This window comes from Vanellus vanellus (genome assembly GCF_965231255.1).
Source record: "Vanellus vanellus genome assembly, chromosome: 9".
NCBI lineage: Eukaryota > Metazoa > Chordata > Aves > Charadriiformes > Charadriidae > Vanellus > Vanellus vanellus.
The window spans coordinates 14,167,328-14,184,864 of NC_138914.1; the positions used below are offsets into that span (position 1 = coordinate 14,167,328).

Below are 17,537 nucleotides of genomic sequence, written 5' to 3' on the forward strand. Positions count from 1 at the left end.
TAAAGACAGGCTTCTTAATGTGACTTTCAAGTTATTAAAGGAAACAGACTTTCTACATCTTCATAACAATAACAACTTCTAGTTACCATCATCAAGAAAAAGATGGATGGAGTCCCCATGCTGAACCTGAAGATGTTATCTAGCTGGCCTCTCTCCCTGGCCCTGTCTTCTCTGCGAGCTGGAAAGAGCTCTTGCCTGATCTTCTCTTCAGGGGTGAAGGGTGGAGAGAGGGTTATTACTGTCATGTGGGAACATGGAGAGGGTGGCTTGACTCTGCTCTTTCACAATTACAGCTGCTCAGCAGCTTCGAGATATTCATGGAACATCATGTGCCGCTGCCGCTTTAGTAGCGGATAGGGTTATTTCAGAATGTGCTTGTTTGGATTTTAGTCTTTTGGGTTTCTTGGCATGTCACTTTGTTTTTTGTGAGGGATGCAACCGAGAGAGGATATTCCAATTTCACAAAACATTGTAATTTAGTTTCAACCAAGTGGAGTTTTTGGAACAAGCTGGAGGCGCAGCTGTAGTCTCTGGGTTTTCCGCCTGCTGAGAGCTAAAGGGCTGCTGTGAACATTCAAGAATAAGTGCTTCTCCAATAAAAAAAAAAAAAAAATAGAAGCCAAAAGTACTGCTGCAATGGAAAGTCTCAGCCAATGTACATAAGGGGCTGAAACCAACTGCCTATACACTACAGATCTGTCCCCAGCTCCCCAGCCTCAACCTGCCTTTGCATTTGCTTTAACCCACTCTTGATCCAGCAGCATGAAAGCTGACCTACTAAGGACATTGGTGCCTCTTAATTTTGCTCGTGTGTGCCATGCTCTGTATGCCTTTCTGCATGAGTATTGACTTAAATGGATAATTAGAGACCAGAGATGCTGTACACAAACACAAAGCTGAAAAGCAGCTGTCAACTGCTCAAAGGGCCTTAAATTTGCATGAAAAAATGAGTACTGCTCAGCTACCATCTCTTCTGAGTCCCATGTGACACTTGAAGTATTGTGATGGCAGGATTCCCATCCCATATATATTGCCTCTCACATATCTTTGTCTGCTTGAACGAGGACAAGTGGCACAGCTCTAACAGCATCCTCAGGAGCAGAGGAAGAGAAATTGCGGCTACTTAGAGTCTCCAGAGGGAAGTCGACTTGGCCAGCTGAAAGGAGCAACGCAGAGCCCTCTAAAGGATGAGTGGACTCCAAAGTGTGCCTGAGCTTCGTCAAGGGAAAGCTTCCTCTGAACTGCAAGGAATGCTGCTCAATGTTGAGCTGTGTTGGTAAACACAGCTTGTAAGACTTCCCCTGCTGAGGCTCCCTCAACTGAGAAGCTTGCCCAATGCCTGGCCATGAAAGGGGTACGGGGATTAATTCAGCTGAAGTTTACACACTTATGTGGAGCGCCTACACTAAGACCTTAGTGACCCCCGGCTCCCTGCAGCATATGGAGAAGCACAGGCACTTCCAGAGGGAGATTCAGGTCCTTTGTGCTTTACATCTGCTCTGAAAGACCAGGAGGCAATTCAGAACGCCGAGGACCTCTCTTGTCTCTTAGTGCTCTGTGTTTCGATCTGGATATGAGGGATTCTAACCTGGCTTAGCTAAGGCAAACTCAGCAGGAGCTTGGTGTCTACGGTTAGATGGTGCGAACCACTCCGAGACCTCTGTGTTGTGTCACGAGCCGACAAATGTTGTGTGTTCTTACGGTCATGATAAGTACCCCAAAAAATCACTTCTGCTTGTTTTGAATTTGTTTCCTCCTTAGCAAGACTTGCAAAACTTCATCTGTTAGCCGGTAGTTTCTGCAAATTAGCTCATTTTCTGCTAAAAGTGTTATGGCAAATAGGAACCATTAATCTGCTTGTCTCTGACACCCAGCTCCAGCTCACGTAGCCTAGCGTCGTGAATGCTGCCTGTCATTTGTCAGCAATGTTACAGCATTCGTCAAGATCTTCAGAAATGTTTAAAATGGTTGGTTTTGCCCATTAGTTTATAGTTCTGCGCAGAGTGAAAACATTAGCCGTAGTATGAATACTCAGGAGGACTCAACGCGCAGTAGCCAGCCAGCTTTTTACTAATTGTTAAAATACGTTGCTGCGTTTGCTGCTGTAATTACGGATTTTTAACCAGCCTTTGCAGCCTGAGCATATAATGCTCTTGTTGACATGTTTTATTTCCTTCGTCTTTACATAGAGCTAAAACCTGCCACCCGCGCAGGCTGACAGCTATTAGCGTTAGCCTGTGCGCGGCAGAAGCAGCCTCATTAGCGTCCCTCGCCGAAGGAGGTGGTAAGCAGCTCTTCAGGTATGCAGCATTACACGCGTATAAAATGCCTGCCACATTGGGTTCCCTTTCTTTTTGACTGCTTCCGAGTATTATAAATATCTTTTTTTTTTTTTTTTTTTTTTTTTTTTCCTGGTGAAAATAATGAAGGCAAGGGTGCGTGCCTGTTTGCGGGGACTGTGTCATCTGCCGCCACCGCCAGCTCGCGGAGGCACATGTTTGTTGACTTTGCATTGTTGCTGCGCAAATACAGATCTCGTAGCCCGCTTCTGGGGGCTGGGGCTTGTAGCTGCGGTTTCAGGTTATAGATGTTGGTCCAACTGCCTGTCTCACAGATTTGAATTAATAAATTCAAATCCAGAGTTGATTTTTTTTTTTTTCTAACTTGATGATTTTAACTAGAATGTCATCTCTTTACTGTACGCCCCTGTGACATCAGCTGATGTGCAAAGTAAAGGGACAACCACCTCAACGCAAATACCGAAGTGCCGAACAGGTCTGCTATCAGCAGCACATAGCACTTAAGAGGTCTTACGATTTCATCAGCTAATGGCACTTGATGTGGAACAGTCTTTCTCTGAACTGGCGGTTTTGCCATCTCCCTCCCATGCAGTTTATAGCAGAGAAGATAAATGTACTGCTTCCCTACTATATGTGTTGAAAAATTCTGTAATGTGTTTAGCATCGTGTGTGGGACCAGAGCTGCTCTACCCAGTTCTGTTAATTGCTTACTGATATCAAGTAGAAATGAATTTTTCACTTAAGTGGTGTTACAGTCAGAGAAAGGGGAAAGGGAAGAAATATCTGTGAACTTGGAACGCAAGGATTTAAATTTTGTGTTTGCAAGTGTTAGCCAAAATAGGTGATAGTGACACTGAGTCCTACTAGCTGTGTAATTCTGATTCTACAAAAAAAAAAAAAAAAGCACATACCCTGGATTCATTTTCTGGCCCCTTCTTCCTCATTTACATAAATTGCAATCCATACATTGGAATAGAAGCGGTGCTGCTTGCGGCACTGCAGAACCGTGTAGTAATTACTGTATTCCAGCTGAGCTAATGAGTCTGTATCTCCACACCATCCTCTCCTGACAGTGGACTAGCTTAATAGTTATTTATTTTGACTAATCTCCCATAAAGGCTGTTCCCCCTAGTCTCCTCCATTATGTGATTTAGATGGAGAATCATTCTAGTGCTTGTTTTTTATCCTAGTGGTTATGGAACATTACTGGAATCAAATTAAATTTAGACATATTAAGGAGCCTGGCACAGTAAATACCACACTTGTGAAGTTTGGGGGTTGAGGGATTGGAACGAAACCTGTTTCTCCAGCACCTTCCCATGTTCCCAGCTAAATAAAGCAGAGGGGCAAACCCCGGGCCGCCTATCTGCAGCACTGTTTGTTCCCCTCGGTTAGAATTTACTGGGCAGCGATGAATAATTAAAAGTTCTCCTGCCCACAGCCGTTACCGTTTGAATACATATTCCCACCAATGGAAGGGATTTAGTGTCCCTGCTGTTCGCGCGGCAGAGAAATCTGCTGGCGGCCACGGGCACTGCCCCATCGCCCCCGCCTGCCGCCCCCAAAATTCGCTGCTCGACCTTTCCCCTCCTTCTCCCCCAGCGCCGGCGTGCGGGAGAGACCTCCTCGGAGGGCTGCCCCTCGGCCCCCCCGCTCGTTAGCTGGCAGCTCGTTACTGTAAATAAGGCCAGTACAGGGCAGGGGAATTGCTGGGGAGCAGCACCTGCTCGTTTCGGATCTAAATTTGACCCAGTATCTGACGGCGCAGCGTTAGTAATTCAGTCATGCTTCTTACTAAGGCTCACTTATAGTTTATAAAGGGTTAATGAATGATTAATAGAGATTTTAATGCATTTTAATTAATTGCTGAAGAGGTCAATAGGTTGTTTAGAAACATGGCTTGTAGCCACATATGACATCTTCGATTGTGTTTATAACTGCCTGTTCTGCATACAGCCTAAACATGCTTTATATCCTCTATTAATAATGTATTAACCCATCGTGAGGCATTTAGAAACAGTATCTCAGGATGGTCTGAGACCCGTAATTCTTATTCCGACCTTGCAGTTTCTACTCAGATGAACGGTGCGTTGACTCAAGAGCACCGATCCTGCTGCCGCCATAAGCTGTGATCCTGCTACCACCTGCAGCGCAAGCGGGACCAGCGCTTGTAAGATTATGTCTGAAAGAGGCCTCGCCTGTGAACAGCAGGCAAAATCTGGAAAGATTTTAAAAGCTGGAGTAGCTGGATCAATCCCAAGGAAAACACTTTAAGTAACTGAATTAGAAGTTCCTTCCTGTAGACCCTCCCATTCTTATATATATATTCTTATATATATAATATATATCCTTTTATATATATATAGAATAATATATAATATATTGTATATACATTAAAAAGTATATATATATTCTTATTTATATATATAAGTTATATATATAAAAGTTTTAATATATAGTGATTTGTGAGTGAATGGGTGGGTCACGAAACTATGATCCTGAAGAATTACAGAGCAGAGCAAGAGGACAGAGGTCCTGTCTACGAGAGGGAATATCTTACCTTCCTCCACGCAGGTGCTGTGGAAACAGTAAGCTGCCGCAGGCGTAAATTCAAGCCCCAACCTGCCTCCCAGCTTTCTCTGTGTCTGGCGGGATACGCTGCCTCGATACTTAACATCCCGAAGGCTGCCCAGCATGTTAAACAGCCGAGCCAAGTCCCCTCTCCTGTGTATCATCTGCCTCCTTCTGCCCACGGGCGTGGATGATGGATGTAGTTGACCCCACGAGGGGTGTTCGCCGCCTTACGCTAGGGAGGCTGGTAGAGTTAGGGGGCAGCTCACATAGGCAAATGGGATGGAAGGCCACAGACTTGGTGAACTTCTTCTTTTTCCTACTGCAAATGAGGAGCCGGGACATCTGGTGGTAATGATCTAAATGCACTTTTATCCCGTTGCAACACAAACGTGAATTCCCAAGTCACCTAGCTCCACATCATGTCATTATGAAGGCGGCTATTAGTGGCGAGGAAGATAAGTAGCAGAGGCTAGTCCCATAGGCTTAAAATCATTCTCTGGCGCAGACAATGGCGTGCAAACCCAGGTACAAACCAGCAGTGGAGGCCGAACTGCTTCAAGGCAGCTCTGGGGTGGCTGTTAGGTGACAAGAACTGGGGAAGCCAGTGAAAGAAACACCTGAGTAAATATTTTGGGGACTGCTGGGGAACTGAAAAGCACCTTGTGATGTTCAAGTGCTTTTTTCCACGGAAAAGGCAGAGCGGGCAGTTAACAGTTTAACCGCTACAGGTTTGGTGTTGTTTTGTCGTGTTTTGTTTGTTGTTGGTTTTTTTTTTTTTTTTTATAAACTGATTTATGGCGAAAGAAGATAGAACACGTTAGGAAACTGCAGACTGGAAAGGAAAAGGTGCTGTGACAACCTGAGAACCAACATCAGCAGGAGCTCAGGCGAGTAGCCTGCGTGAGGATGTCCCAGGGCACAGAGCTCGTGGGCGAGGACAGATGTGACACGGAGACTACCCCTCGCGACACAACACCGCTCCGTGCTGGGGTTCCTGGCCCTGCTCTGGGCAAACTTGCTTAGGTGCTGCTGGCCATCGAACAGCTCGTGCCGCAGCGAGCAGGCAGGAGAGCTTGTCCAAAACTGCTGTGGGTATCTGTGCCCTGCACCGAGGCAGAGGCAGCATGGCTCGTGACTCGGCACGTGCTCTCGCTGTCTCTATAACTATTTTTTTCCTCATTCATAAGATGGAGGCACATATACCAGCCGATGTCGATGGGCTTCTATAAGAAATAATGAAATATTGACCGCATTTGGGCAAACTCGCCACAGATTTAACTCCAGTGAACTAAAATTCAGTATGAATTTTTTTTTTTTTTTTTTTTTTTTTAGTTCAATGCTCCAGACACTAAACAGGCTACAGTAGAGTGAATTTATTTGGATTGGCTTCCAAACATAATAGCTGCATGGTTAATAGTCCTGGATGACCTATAGATTTTCTACCTGTTAAGCACGTTGTTTAATTCTTCTACATCTGTCTCCCTTTAACCCTCCCAACCCAAAATCTAAGAATTATATCTGAACGTTCAGTTCCAAATAGGAAAGAGAAAGCAAGGTCAAGAAAGACCAAAAGTGGTAATAAATACTACAGTCACATAGAAAGTTGTTCCTCCCCCCGACCTCCAAATCACAAATGGAATGCAGTTGGGAAAAAAAAAAAAAAAAAAAAAAAAAAAAAGAGAAGAAAAAGCAGATCAAATATTTATGTTGCCTGCAGTCATACTGGGGGTCTTTCCAAGAATGGTTCATCCTGATTTATAGTCAATCCAGATTCAAATGACATGAGAGAACTTGCAACATAAAATGAATGTTTGGGGAGCGAATCATATTAGAAAACAAACCTTTTAAAGAGAAAACATGATTGTGTATACGGAGTGCACACAATTACTTACTGCAAGTTAATATTTTGGTTGTTTTTTCTGCACATTCAAAGAAAAATTTCATATGAAAAATGGTGGGAAAGTGTTTTGGTTTTTACAGACCAGATTATAAAAAGAGAATTTAAAGATTAAACTCATTTTACTTTCAGACTACTATATTTGCATATATGAAATATGATTTTAGCATTTATAAATTAAACATTTTCAGGTATAACTCAAGTTCTTTCACTGGGAAAAGATGGGTTTGTAGGCTCAGCGCTCACCTTCTGTCTGCACTTGTACCTCAAAAAGGCGTAACTATACCCAAAGAGCTCTGACTTTCTTTTATCGTACCACTATTTCTCATGGGGATAAATTTATGCTGAAATTAATGCTCCCTATGCTGGTTTAGCCTTTTCCTTTCCTGAATAAGAATAAACCATACTGCTATAAACACTGTTTTACTGCTTGATAAGGATCTGCATTGGGGTTAGGTTTGTACTACCTGAATAATTCTAATATAAAGTGGTTTAACTCCTATGCAGAAAAACATAGTGCAAAGAAAGTTTCTTAAAACTTCTCATGGTTAAACAAGAATGTGCAGAAAAATACTGCCTCATTTTGCAGAAAAAAATGAAAGCACTTGGAAAGGAGTTAAATCCTTTCATTAGGTAAGGTGGTCCTCTGGGAAGCGATGCAGAATAATGCTATGTATGACAGGGAGTTCTGTGGGATGGCTTTTTAAGCAGGTACTCTGTGTACTACAGCCAGTTTCTTTTTGTAGGTGTCATATGTCTCCTGTAAGCAAAACTGGCTGCTAAGATATAGCCTTTAAAAAAAAAAAAAAAAAAAAAATTGCAATTAAATAAGGTGAACCAATGAGGCAGAATCCAGAATTATTTGCACCTTCAGTCTTAAAACTTTATTGGGATTAAAGCCCAAATCAAATGTTATAGCCTGGAATCAAAGGTGCTATTCTCTTTGAAAAACATTACCTTTTCTATTGCCCAAAGTGAGACCAAAAAAGAAAAGGCTTAAGAATGGAAGTGTTTTAACTCATTTCTCTTTTAAAAAGAAAGGGCGAGGATATAATTTTTTTTTCTGAAGTATGACTGTGTTTTGAGCAGTGCTTTTCCTCACATGAACTTTCTCATCCAAAGGGTGCTGCTTCCCTTCATGTTAAACAAGATAAGACTAGAGAAATGATTGCTTCCCTTATTCCAACAACATACTCTTTTTATCTCCCAAGGGTTAAGAGTTAACTAACACTCCGTGTGCTGGAAAGCAGAATTTGTAGAGTGGGACAAAACCAGTTACAACATCCCGCAGAAAAGGGAAACAAGGGACACAAAAGGTTGTGAGTCACCAGGGTCAGGAAAAAACACAGCAAGGCTTTAAGGAAGGGTTGCCGAATCTGCTTTTGAGGTTTTAATTATGATTTTTTTTTTTTTTCCTGAAGTGTTGCAATCACCCATAGAACGTCTCGGTTCCAGTGTTTGATTTTTTTTTTTTTTTTTTTCTCCTCTGATTGTCTCATTTTTGTCATCATCCATGCCAAAGAAAATCCAGGCATAAAAATTTATTGCATCAAGGATGATGATCTAATAATAAATACAGGGACTGGAGCCTCCCATGTCACAGCTTAGGTCTGTTTGTGTCTCTGTATTTGCCTCTCGGGAAAAACCTGTTCACCCTCGCAGGGTCACGCAGAAACGAGCTCTTTGCTGGTACTGGCACGTGTTAGTCGTTTGCAGTTTGCCAGCCATGCCTTCGCTCTTCACATGTTTTACCGGTTTGCTCTCTTCTCTCCTGGACCGGTGCAGCTTTCCTACGTATTATTATTACTCTCCTTTCATACCCGGGTTCAATAAGCAAACCGTCATGACTATTCTTTCACCTTCTGTGAACATCAGAAAGGAATGGAACGGGGACTATTCAGATGAGACTAAATGCTGAATTCTTACCCAAATTTTACTCAAGCAAGCTCCTAGAGATCTAGGAAAGTCCCAGAGGTCTGGGTTTGGACCAGCAAAAATTACGCCACAATTAATTGTGACAAAACTGAGGGGAAAATGAGTACGGGGGGTAGAAACACTGTGCTGCACTCCTTTACCAGGTGAGGGAGGGGACAGAGATGGTGAATGGTTGGCGAGCAGTTTCCTTAGATAAACAGGACAAAAATGTGCAGGAATTTGCATAAAGCTGAGACACCCACAACTCCCGCGCATGCGCAGGACCTGCAGTCGACAGAACTGCCCCGAATCAGCTCAGCGAGGAAACTGGCCCTGGTGGGGGAAGAAGTCTTGTTTCCATCTGACACCCCCACACACCCTGAAGCTACTTGCGGAGGAGCCCCAGGGGTATTTTAAATCCGCTGACACTACCTCATCGTAACACCAATGCTAATTTTGCATGGAACCTAAACCGCGACAGCACCATCTTGGGGGTACCAAACCCCCAGGGTTGCTGTCCTCTGGAGGGATATGTGGTCTGTGTTTCCAACATGACAAACAATATGTGCTTCTGGATGCTCTTCTCTATTTCATTCTTTTCCCCTTCTTCAGTCCTTTGCTGTTGGTTCCACAGAAGCGCGGTGTCCAAACAATGAGATGCAGGCGATAGATGTGAAGGATAGGGTGGTCTGTTGTTGGTTTTTGTTTTGTTTGGTTTGGGTTTTTTTAAGAAAAAAAAAAAAGCTTTCTAGAAGGCAAAGGTGAATGGGAAGTTCAGTCTGGACCCTGTGAAGTTTAGGCTGTCACCAGTCTTTTAAGACTCAATAAAACAGTGTTGAGTAGTCAATGTTTCTTGCTGTGATGGTTCTTATCCTGGTACCTGTGAAGTGTCTGTGCTTGGAAATCCCCGAGATCTGCCTTCTGATACATCTGTCCAGAAACTCATCAGAAGGACGCTGGCAGCAAGACATGTGTGTGTCCTCGGCTCAAAGTAAGAAAAGTTTAGACTAAGGTTACTTGCTGTGAGAAAGCAACTTTAAGACGAAAAGAAAAAGCGAGCAGAAATGAAAGACGCTTTTTATTTTTAGGAGAGAACTTGGCTTTGAGTAACAATCGCTGGAGAGCTCAGGACTTTTCTTAGCAAAGAAGGGTTTTGCTTTCTTATAAGGAGTTTAATATAGCACTGCTGGTTGACAGCTATGGTTCCCTGCTGCACGGTGATTCTTTTGTAATTTTTTGTTAGTCTCGATAAAAAGCTGCTTGTCTTGAGACTGTGATTTAACGGCATTCTTCTAAACTGACTGTTCACGACAAATTCCTCAGCACTTCAGAACAGCTAAAGTACATTTAAAGCCCTGGAGGTTTCTTTCTGTCTTTATTTCTCCCCAAATCACAGGGTGTCCAGACTTTGCACCCATGAAAAGCCATAGCACTGGAGTGCCTCCAGGAGCCCGAGAGCTGCATTTTAGTGGGGGTAAAGAAAAGACAACGTACTGCATATAGGCATACTCATTAACAATAGGCAATGCTCTGTCTCTAAAAGATGAACCTTTGACAATTGATTGCACAATGAAATGCCACCTGCATACTTGTACCAAGACGGAGCACTTCGTGCTTTTGTCCCTGCAGCTGCACCTGGAGCCCAGAGTGTGAGGGCTGAATACGCTGTGCAGATCTCCATCTGCACTATTTCACTTGCTGTATGTTGACAACTCGCATGCTCTTCCAACAGCGTAGCTGTTAGTGCCACAAAAATTACCTTTTCATTGCCACCTTACAGAAGGGTCATAATAATAACCGCACAAACCTCTTTGATCCTGCTTGACTTGACTCCCGATGCCTGCTGTTGTTGCTTCTGTTTTTCAGCTCGTCACGAAGTTATCACCAAAGAGATCCTCGAGCTGGATACGTGGGAGAACCAGTGGAACGTGGTGGCCATCAATGTCCTCATGCACGACAGCTATGATGTTTGCCTCGTCGCTAGGCTGAACCCGCGGGATCTTATCCCTCCTCCCCCAGATTTAGTGGACCAATAGAAGTTCAGTGACTCTCGGTGCTTCCAGATTCTGCAGAAACTGAAGAATTTGGAGAGGCAAATGCTGCATTGGCTCTGGATGACAGCTGAGTCCCACAAAGAGGAGCCAGCAACACATGCTGAAGGACAGAATTGCGTTTGAGCTGCGTTTCTCAGACGATGCTTAGTTTGCTAGTACTGGTGCTCTGGACTTCTGTGATTTACAGTCGAGGTTGCCCAGCCTCTGTGTGTGGCCCTTCGTCTTCCATCTGGCTGTGCAAGCTCCAGCGTTGGGTGCAGCCTGGGCTTCTGGGACCCTTTGCCTCACAGGCACAGTGGCATCCCAGGGCTCATTTCACAGCACAGCATGACACATGAGGGAAAGCTCTAGCCAGGGAAATCCCTCCTTTGCCCTTCATCCCATCTGGTTCTACTAAGCTACCGAGGAGGCTAAGAAATATATGAAGTCAGCTGATGAAAACCAGGGCCAGCTGTACCAAAGGGCCAGACTGTTCTTGACTGATGCAGGAGCAGAGGGAAAACGGAGAAGAACCTTTGTTTGTTTTAAACAAAAAACCGTGAGCCAAGGTTCATTGGTCAAGTACACCAGCTAGTGCAAACATTATCTAACCCACAGGACAGTCGAGATCCTGTCTTTGCCAACAGAGCTGAGCCCAGGCTAGTAGAAAACTAGTCTTTTGGCAACGAGTCACAGGCAAGTCTTCCAGCAGGGTTAGTGGGCAGCCTGTACCAGTAGACAAGAAGAATCCTAAATTTTCACATATGTCCTACCTGTTACAAGATCTGGTGTGACCAGAACCTTAAAGCTCAGTTAGAAACCCCTCGTCCTTGGAGAGATGGAGAAGGGGATGTAAACTAAAAAGTAAAAACTAAGACTAGTATTATCTGCATATCAGCTCTGCAGCTACAGGAAAAGGATAGATGTGCTAAACAATAAATGTTTATGTAACAGTAGCTGCTTTTATAGAAGTAGGTTTAATGAAGTAGCATAAGGTAAATTCTCTACCAACAGAATTGGCTATAATCACAGGGAAGAGGAATCATTCAGTGTTTCTTAAGGCAGCATTGGCCTTTATAGGGCTTGAAGACAGTTGGTTAGAGAGAAAATTGTTACCAATACCATTTGAATTATCAATAACTATTTATCAGTTCTGTGGTGCCTACGTTATGGTGTATCTGTCTGTCACTGCTGGGGCACTATGGACAAGAGAACTGGAAATCTCAGTTGTGCTCTTGCGCCAAAATTGCAAATGATAGTACGCTGCCAGGCAGAGTGAATGTGAGAGGCAAACACTAAAAGTAAGCTATAATATAGTACAAGAATGATCATTGTCAGAAAGAAGTTGCTTTTGATGCCTACAAATGCAGCAACAAAACTGGGAGGAAATAATTGGCAAAGAAATGAGGGAATCCATCAGATAGTTCTCCGTAGTTACTTGCAGGATTTGCACTTCAGAGCATCTCCGTTTTCTTTTTCGATCATATTTTATGCCGCAAAAATGCCAGCAAATTGCCTGCAATGCTTATGGCAGAGAGAGATGGAGAGGATGACCCAAAAGCCCTTTCCCAATTCTGACTTTTCTGATTCATGAACTATTCTCTAAAATATCCAGGGGGAATAGTAAGCTGTCATATAAAAACAATTAGCAGGAAGGTCACTGAAGTTTACCTGATAACTATAGTAGGACACTGAGGACTGCTCAGACAATAAGGGAGTTGCTGGGGGGAAACTAAGGAAAACATGTAAAAAAGGAGTAAATCTGTGAGCCTTACAGCTAATCTCTTGTCTCCCTTTATGTTTCCCAAGCAGAAGGAGTGTCACAGTGTAAATACATACTCTTGTGTTTGTATCATTTCTATGTGATCCAGTCTTTCTTTTTTCTTTCCATCGTTCATATGTAGGTCATCATCTGTCTAGAACAGAGTTGCGACAAGCATGGACTTCAGTGGCACAAATCAGTGAGCAGTTCCTAGAGTCTTAACCACTCTGGTCGCTAAATGCAGTTGCAGGTATAAGACCAAGGAGGCAAACTCTGCTTTAATATGTTCTTCAACAAAATCAGTAGAAAGTTCTTCCAATTAACCATCCAATATTGGAAATTCTTTTTTTAACTTTAGTTGCTGCTGCGAAATGAAGGTAATCTTGGTCTAATTTCTCTACAGAGCTCTCAAGGCAGCTGGAAGCAACGCTCTTGAGTATCAGTTAAGTGTTTCCTTGTCAAACTCCAAAGTCTGCAACTGCATCTACTGATTTTGCATCTTTCACCTTTTTTGTTTTAAGGGCGAATGTTTTAAAGTTGTTTTTTTTTTGTCTTCAGCCTCTGCTCTGTGATCTCTTCCTGACAATTCAAATCCTCCTGAGGCTTAAAGCCTGAGTTAATCTACTGGACTTTGCTCTCTGAAAGACAGTCTACTTGGAATATTTCAAGGGAAGAAGGGAGACTTTTGCAGGCTTTCAGTAGTCATATTTGAACATATATGTGGAACGCAGCTGAGACTCCTCTATTAAAGTTTTATGCCAGTAGTGAGCTGGCCGTTTCTTTCCCACTTCGTATGCTTTGCTTTTTAGACCGCTATTTAATGAGCTGGATGGAAGGAAGGTAGGTACTCTGAGAAGGTCTGTCTTGATAACTGAGGAGAGTTATTGCACATGTTTTAGGTACTAGCTTTGCACTCAGCTAACCTGAGCCGTAGTGGGCAGTTCACAGGTTTTTCTTTGTGCGCCACCGGCAAGTGACCTGTCCCCGCGGGCACCGAGCATCGCGCTCCCTGCTGCCCGCAGGGTCAGACTGTTAGTGGGGACTCTTCTGTGTCCCTGTCTCTCTGGTCCTGCTCGAGTCCGAATGTCTAGCACTATAAATCAGGCAGAGAATTGTTTTCTTCGGGATTAAATATCTAGAATGGGGGCATTAACGTCTTACATTTTGTGTGGGCCCCATGTAGTTCATGGTTTGCCCTTGGGGCGATGACAACTTCTAAACCAATACTTGGAAATGAAAGCTTAACCGAGGACGGAAGGAAGAAGCAGAAAGCACACTTATTGAGAGGTATAGATCTCAACCAAAATCCTTTTGAGAGTATACAAATACTGCATGTCGGATACATCCATGGGTAGTCTCACATTGCTGGGAAAGTCCTTAAGAGTCTTAATTTCTTCTATTACAAATCCTGATGAAAAAAAATAGTATTCCAGAATACGCATTCCCCAAGCTTGGGAGTTTCACTGAAATAATAGTTTACTTCAGCCCCTTTCTGTCTGAGAGCAGTAGTTAGCTGAGCATTTAATCATGGCTGTCTTAACGTCATCCATAATTCTAAAATGCAAACAAAGCAGCGCTGGCAAGCTACCGACTATTTCAATGAATGGGGGGATTATTAAGCAAAGGCATACACTTCAGTTTCAGTTGAATTGCTGAAGTACATCACTGGTTGCCAAATATGAAGAAAAAAGTTGGAGAGGTGGCTGGTCACGTGGCACACAGGGAGTAAAGCGAAAAATGAGATGCTATAAAAAGCTAATTGAAGCTCTCCATTTTTATCCCCAGCTAATGTTTTGTTTTGACATTGTCCATGTATAACTGATTTCATAAGGATCCCCGTAGATCTCTCATCTCTGTTTTCGCACATGTGGCCATAGGAACTGCCCGCATACGTAAACCACGGGGCACCTGACTCCCCACCCTCACGTACCACTGCTGCGATTGCCTGTGGCTCAGTCCCTGCCCGTGCCAGGCAAACACACACACACACGCACGCTTTGCATGTGTGCTATATTGAAATTTATGGGGCAGTTTCTGTATTGAGTACCGGTTGTATTGTGCCACTCAGGAAGCCTGGATTTGCCAGCAGAAAATTGCCTTGGTGCGCACAGAGCCGTCAGCTCCTCTACCAGTGCTCCCAAATATGCTCCGGGTAAGAGGCTGAGGGAGCATCAAAAGCGAGAGACCGGCAACAGAGATGACAGCTGCTCCCAGATGTCACCACATGCAGTGGAGCCAAGGCGGGGTGGAACGATCGTCCCCATCTCTTCCCAGGGAGGGTTCAGATGTAAAAAGTTTTGGCCCTGAATCTTCATCTAATATTTCTTCCTCTGCTTCAAACGTGTAATGAGATCCTTGATCACCTGAAAACAAACTCCTGAGTAATGCATTATTTTTTAAAATGTTAAAATATATTCATGAAGATCTATACTGTTTTTCCGCTGATCTGGAAGACGACAACATTCTTTTAATAGGCTGTTTACCGAGTGATTTCTATCTGAGCTACAGTGATGGTCTCGTTCACAGGCTGCTCTCCTAATGGATTATGTAGCTCCTCTGAAAATTTGTTTCATGAATCGCAATGCTTTGAATCACCAGGTCAGAATTTCAGTTACTCTTTTGCAAATTTCCGTGGCTCTCCCTACAGCTTTTCAAGTGGACTCTAGCTTCAGCTTCAAAGAAAAGCTATTTCGCCCCCAGTTGTGCTCAGCTGGAACTAGTACATTTGCAATTTACCATCATTTGACACGTAGAGGTTGAAAGCAAAGGAAATATTGGAAAATGGCTAAAATATACATAGAATGTATGCGGGAGTACGCTTTCCTCCTTTTCTTGGTGAACGTCTCCTCTGTGTTTACTGCCCTGCCCGGGTGTCTGATGGAATGATTTACTAACACCCTCTGACTGCAGCCAGAGCGAAGGCCACGCTGGAGCCACGCGTTTGTGCCGCCAGCGCAGTGAGAACCAGCGTGGTGTGCAGAGCTGGGGCTCCTGGCAGCCTGGCCTGCCTCGCCGCAAGAAATCACCTCCGAATTATAAAGCATTTAAGTGCTCCAGGATGTGTACTCCCATGTGTTTTATATACATATGTATAACATTATTTTTAGGAGTTCTTTACCGACAGCGGTAAGATCCTTTTCTTAACGCATACCTGGCAACTCTGCCTTCTGCATAGCTCATCAAAGTATATCAAAAAAAGCGCTGGTCTTTAAATACATGGAACTATTCCAGGCTTCGAGTCAAAAAGAATCTTCAATGCCTTGCTGAGCTAAGGAACCACCGAGGAAATCTTTCAGTCCTCACCTATGTCTCCTTCCTTCTCCAACTTTTTGCTGGCTGTAGTGCTCTCCTCAAAAGCTCAGAGTCCTCTTGAAAGCTTTGTGCAAATCTGTTCTGTTTCTCTTCCCCTGACCCCGTTCCTGCCTCAGCCCGCGTGCCTGACCAGCCCTTAAACTCCTCCTTTTCCCCTTCAGTTCCCGAGAAGATGGGGACAGCCACTTGGGGTGTTCACCAGGCTCCAGACTTCTCGGAAGCCTATTGCTCCAGCAACAAATCGGCTTTGAAGGAGAGAAGGAAGACCGTACCAGCTCCCTGGATTTGAGGGCGCTCATCTTTGAGCAGGTTCTAGCCCCAACCCAAATTCTGCGGTTCGGTCTCATTGCAAATAAAACCCGCCTGCTCTGCAGTGTTGCTGGTCCTCTGGCTACGACCGGGGTTGGAAGGCAGGTGACCTGCGTTCTACTTAGTCTCGCCGCTGTCTCGCTGCGTGACACTGGTAAGTTTGACACTAAATGCCTTGCATACTGTGCGTGCCATAGCTGTACTGATTGCAGGCACGAGCCATTATCGTTATCTCTGATTCCTGAACACTAGTTGCTACAAAAGCTGCCTGGAGCACAGAGGGAGGCGTCTTCGTTATGGCGTTATAGCTCATGTCTTAAAGCCGGATTTTTCTCCTGCAGTTTCAGTCGGGCCAGGTTTCACTAGAGAACCTGGTCTTTAATTTATCAGGTTTTAGCATTGGTGGTTTTTCTCCACTTTGTCCTTTTCTAGTCATTCTGTATAAGAACGCGAGTGACTTCACCAGCTTTTCTACGAAATGCATTATCCCAACTGGCCTCCCGAGGCCGCTGGCTTTTCATTACCAGGGTCGAAGCACAGCCGCTAACGTGCCAGTCGGCTGCACTACTTTATTTTCTCATTCAGCAGCTTCATAGTAGAGGAACTGTATTTCATCCATACATACAGTAATGTGAGAGGAAACCACTTCCCACATACACAAATTCCTGACTCATTCCTTTCAAACGCGGCTGAAACAACTGCTGAATCCTAACATAAAAAGCTATGATACCCATTCAATAGGCTTTTCCAGGCTTTCCAGTATGAGGAGGAGGATCACAGGGAGACGTCTCATAACTAGAGCCCAGATTGGAAATTTGAACCGCTGGGGTTTGTTTCCAGTTCAATTACTCTGTTTGCTAGTCTGCGCCTAGGTTCACCCGTGTAAAATAGTTATAATAATACATCTCTACTCATTTTGTGGGTCTGCCTTGCTGTGGCTTTAAAGGGGGTGGCTCACAGATGTCTGTAATGTTATGTTGAGATCCAGAGATCAAAAAGTGTTATACAATGGTAGAATATTATTGCACCGCTGTCATCTCCCTGATTTTTGGTAACGTGGTTGTCCATAGCATTCAGAAACTGGGCCTTCCTGGGAAAGGAGAGACTGGATGTTTGCAGCTAACAAGGGTATTTTGTTTACTCCTTCATAGAAAAGCAACAAGAGATATCCAATTGTGTAATACATTAAGTAGAAGAAGAAATGTAAGGCTTATTGCATGTGCCTTCATAGCTAGTCACACTTCTACACAGGCAGAACCAATCTCAGCAAATTGAGAGGTCACTAATTGAGGCTAAATTTGAACAGTAGTAATTAGAAGAATGAGCGAGCTGTATTTTTCTCAAAGCAGATTTGATTTAATAAATTATGCTGCTTAGATAGCCACATTTGCTAAGAAGCAAAAAAAGAGAAGGTGCTTTGCAGAAGTGCCATAGAT

The 17,537-nt window shown here is 43.8% G+C and overlaps 1 protein-coding gene across 2 annotated transcripts in view; it reads left to right on the forward strand.

Annotated features, from left to right (window-relative positions):
- Positions 1–13,209, forward strand: part of KBTBD12 (kelch repeat and BTB domain containing 12) — a 41,573-nt gene extending 28,364 nt beyond the window's left edge. Inside the window, exons 6-7 of one of the 2 annotated variants that reach the window (XR_014269519.1) lie at positions 10,552–12,730; positions 12,884–13,209. Coding sequence is in view for 1 of the 2 variants with exons in the window: in XM_082487981.1 (XP_082344107.1) it covers positions 10,552–10,721 (170 nt within the window). In the remaining variant the exon portion in view is untranslated. Of the gene's footprint in view, positions 1–10,551 lie in introns of both variants that reach the window. The other variant, XM_082487981.1, reaches the window with a different exon arrangement.
- Positions 13,210–17,537: the final 4,328 nt, after the last annotated feature.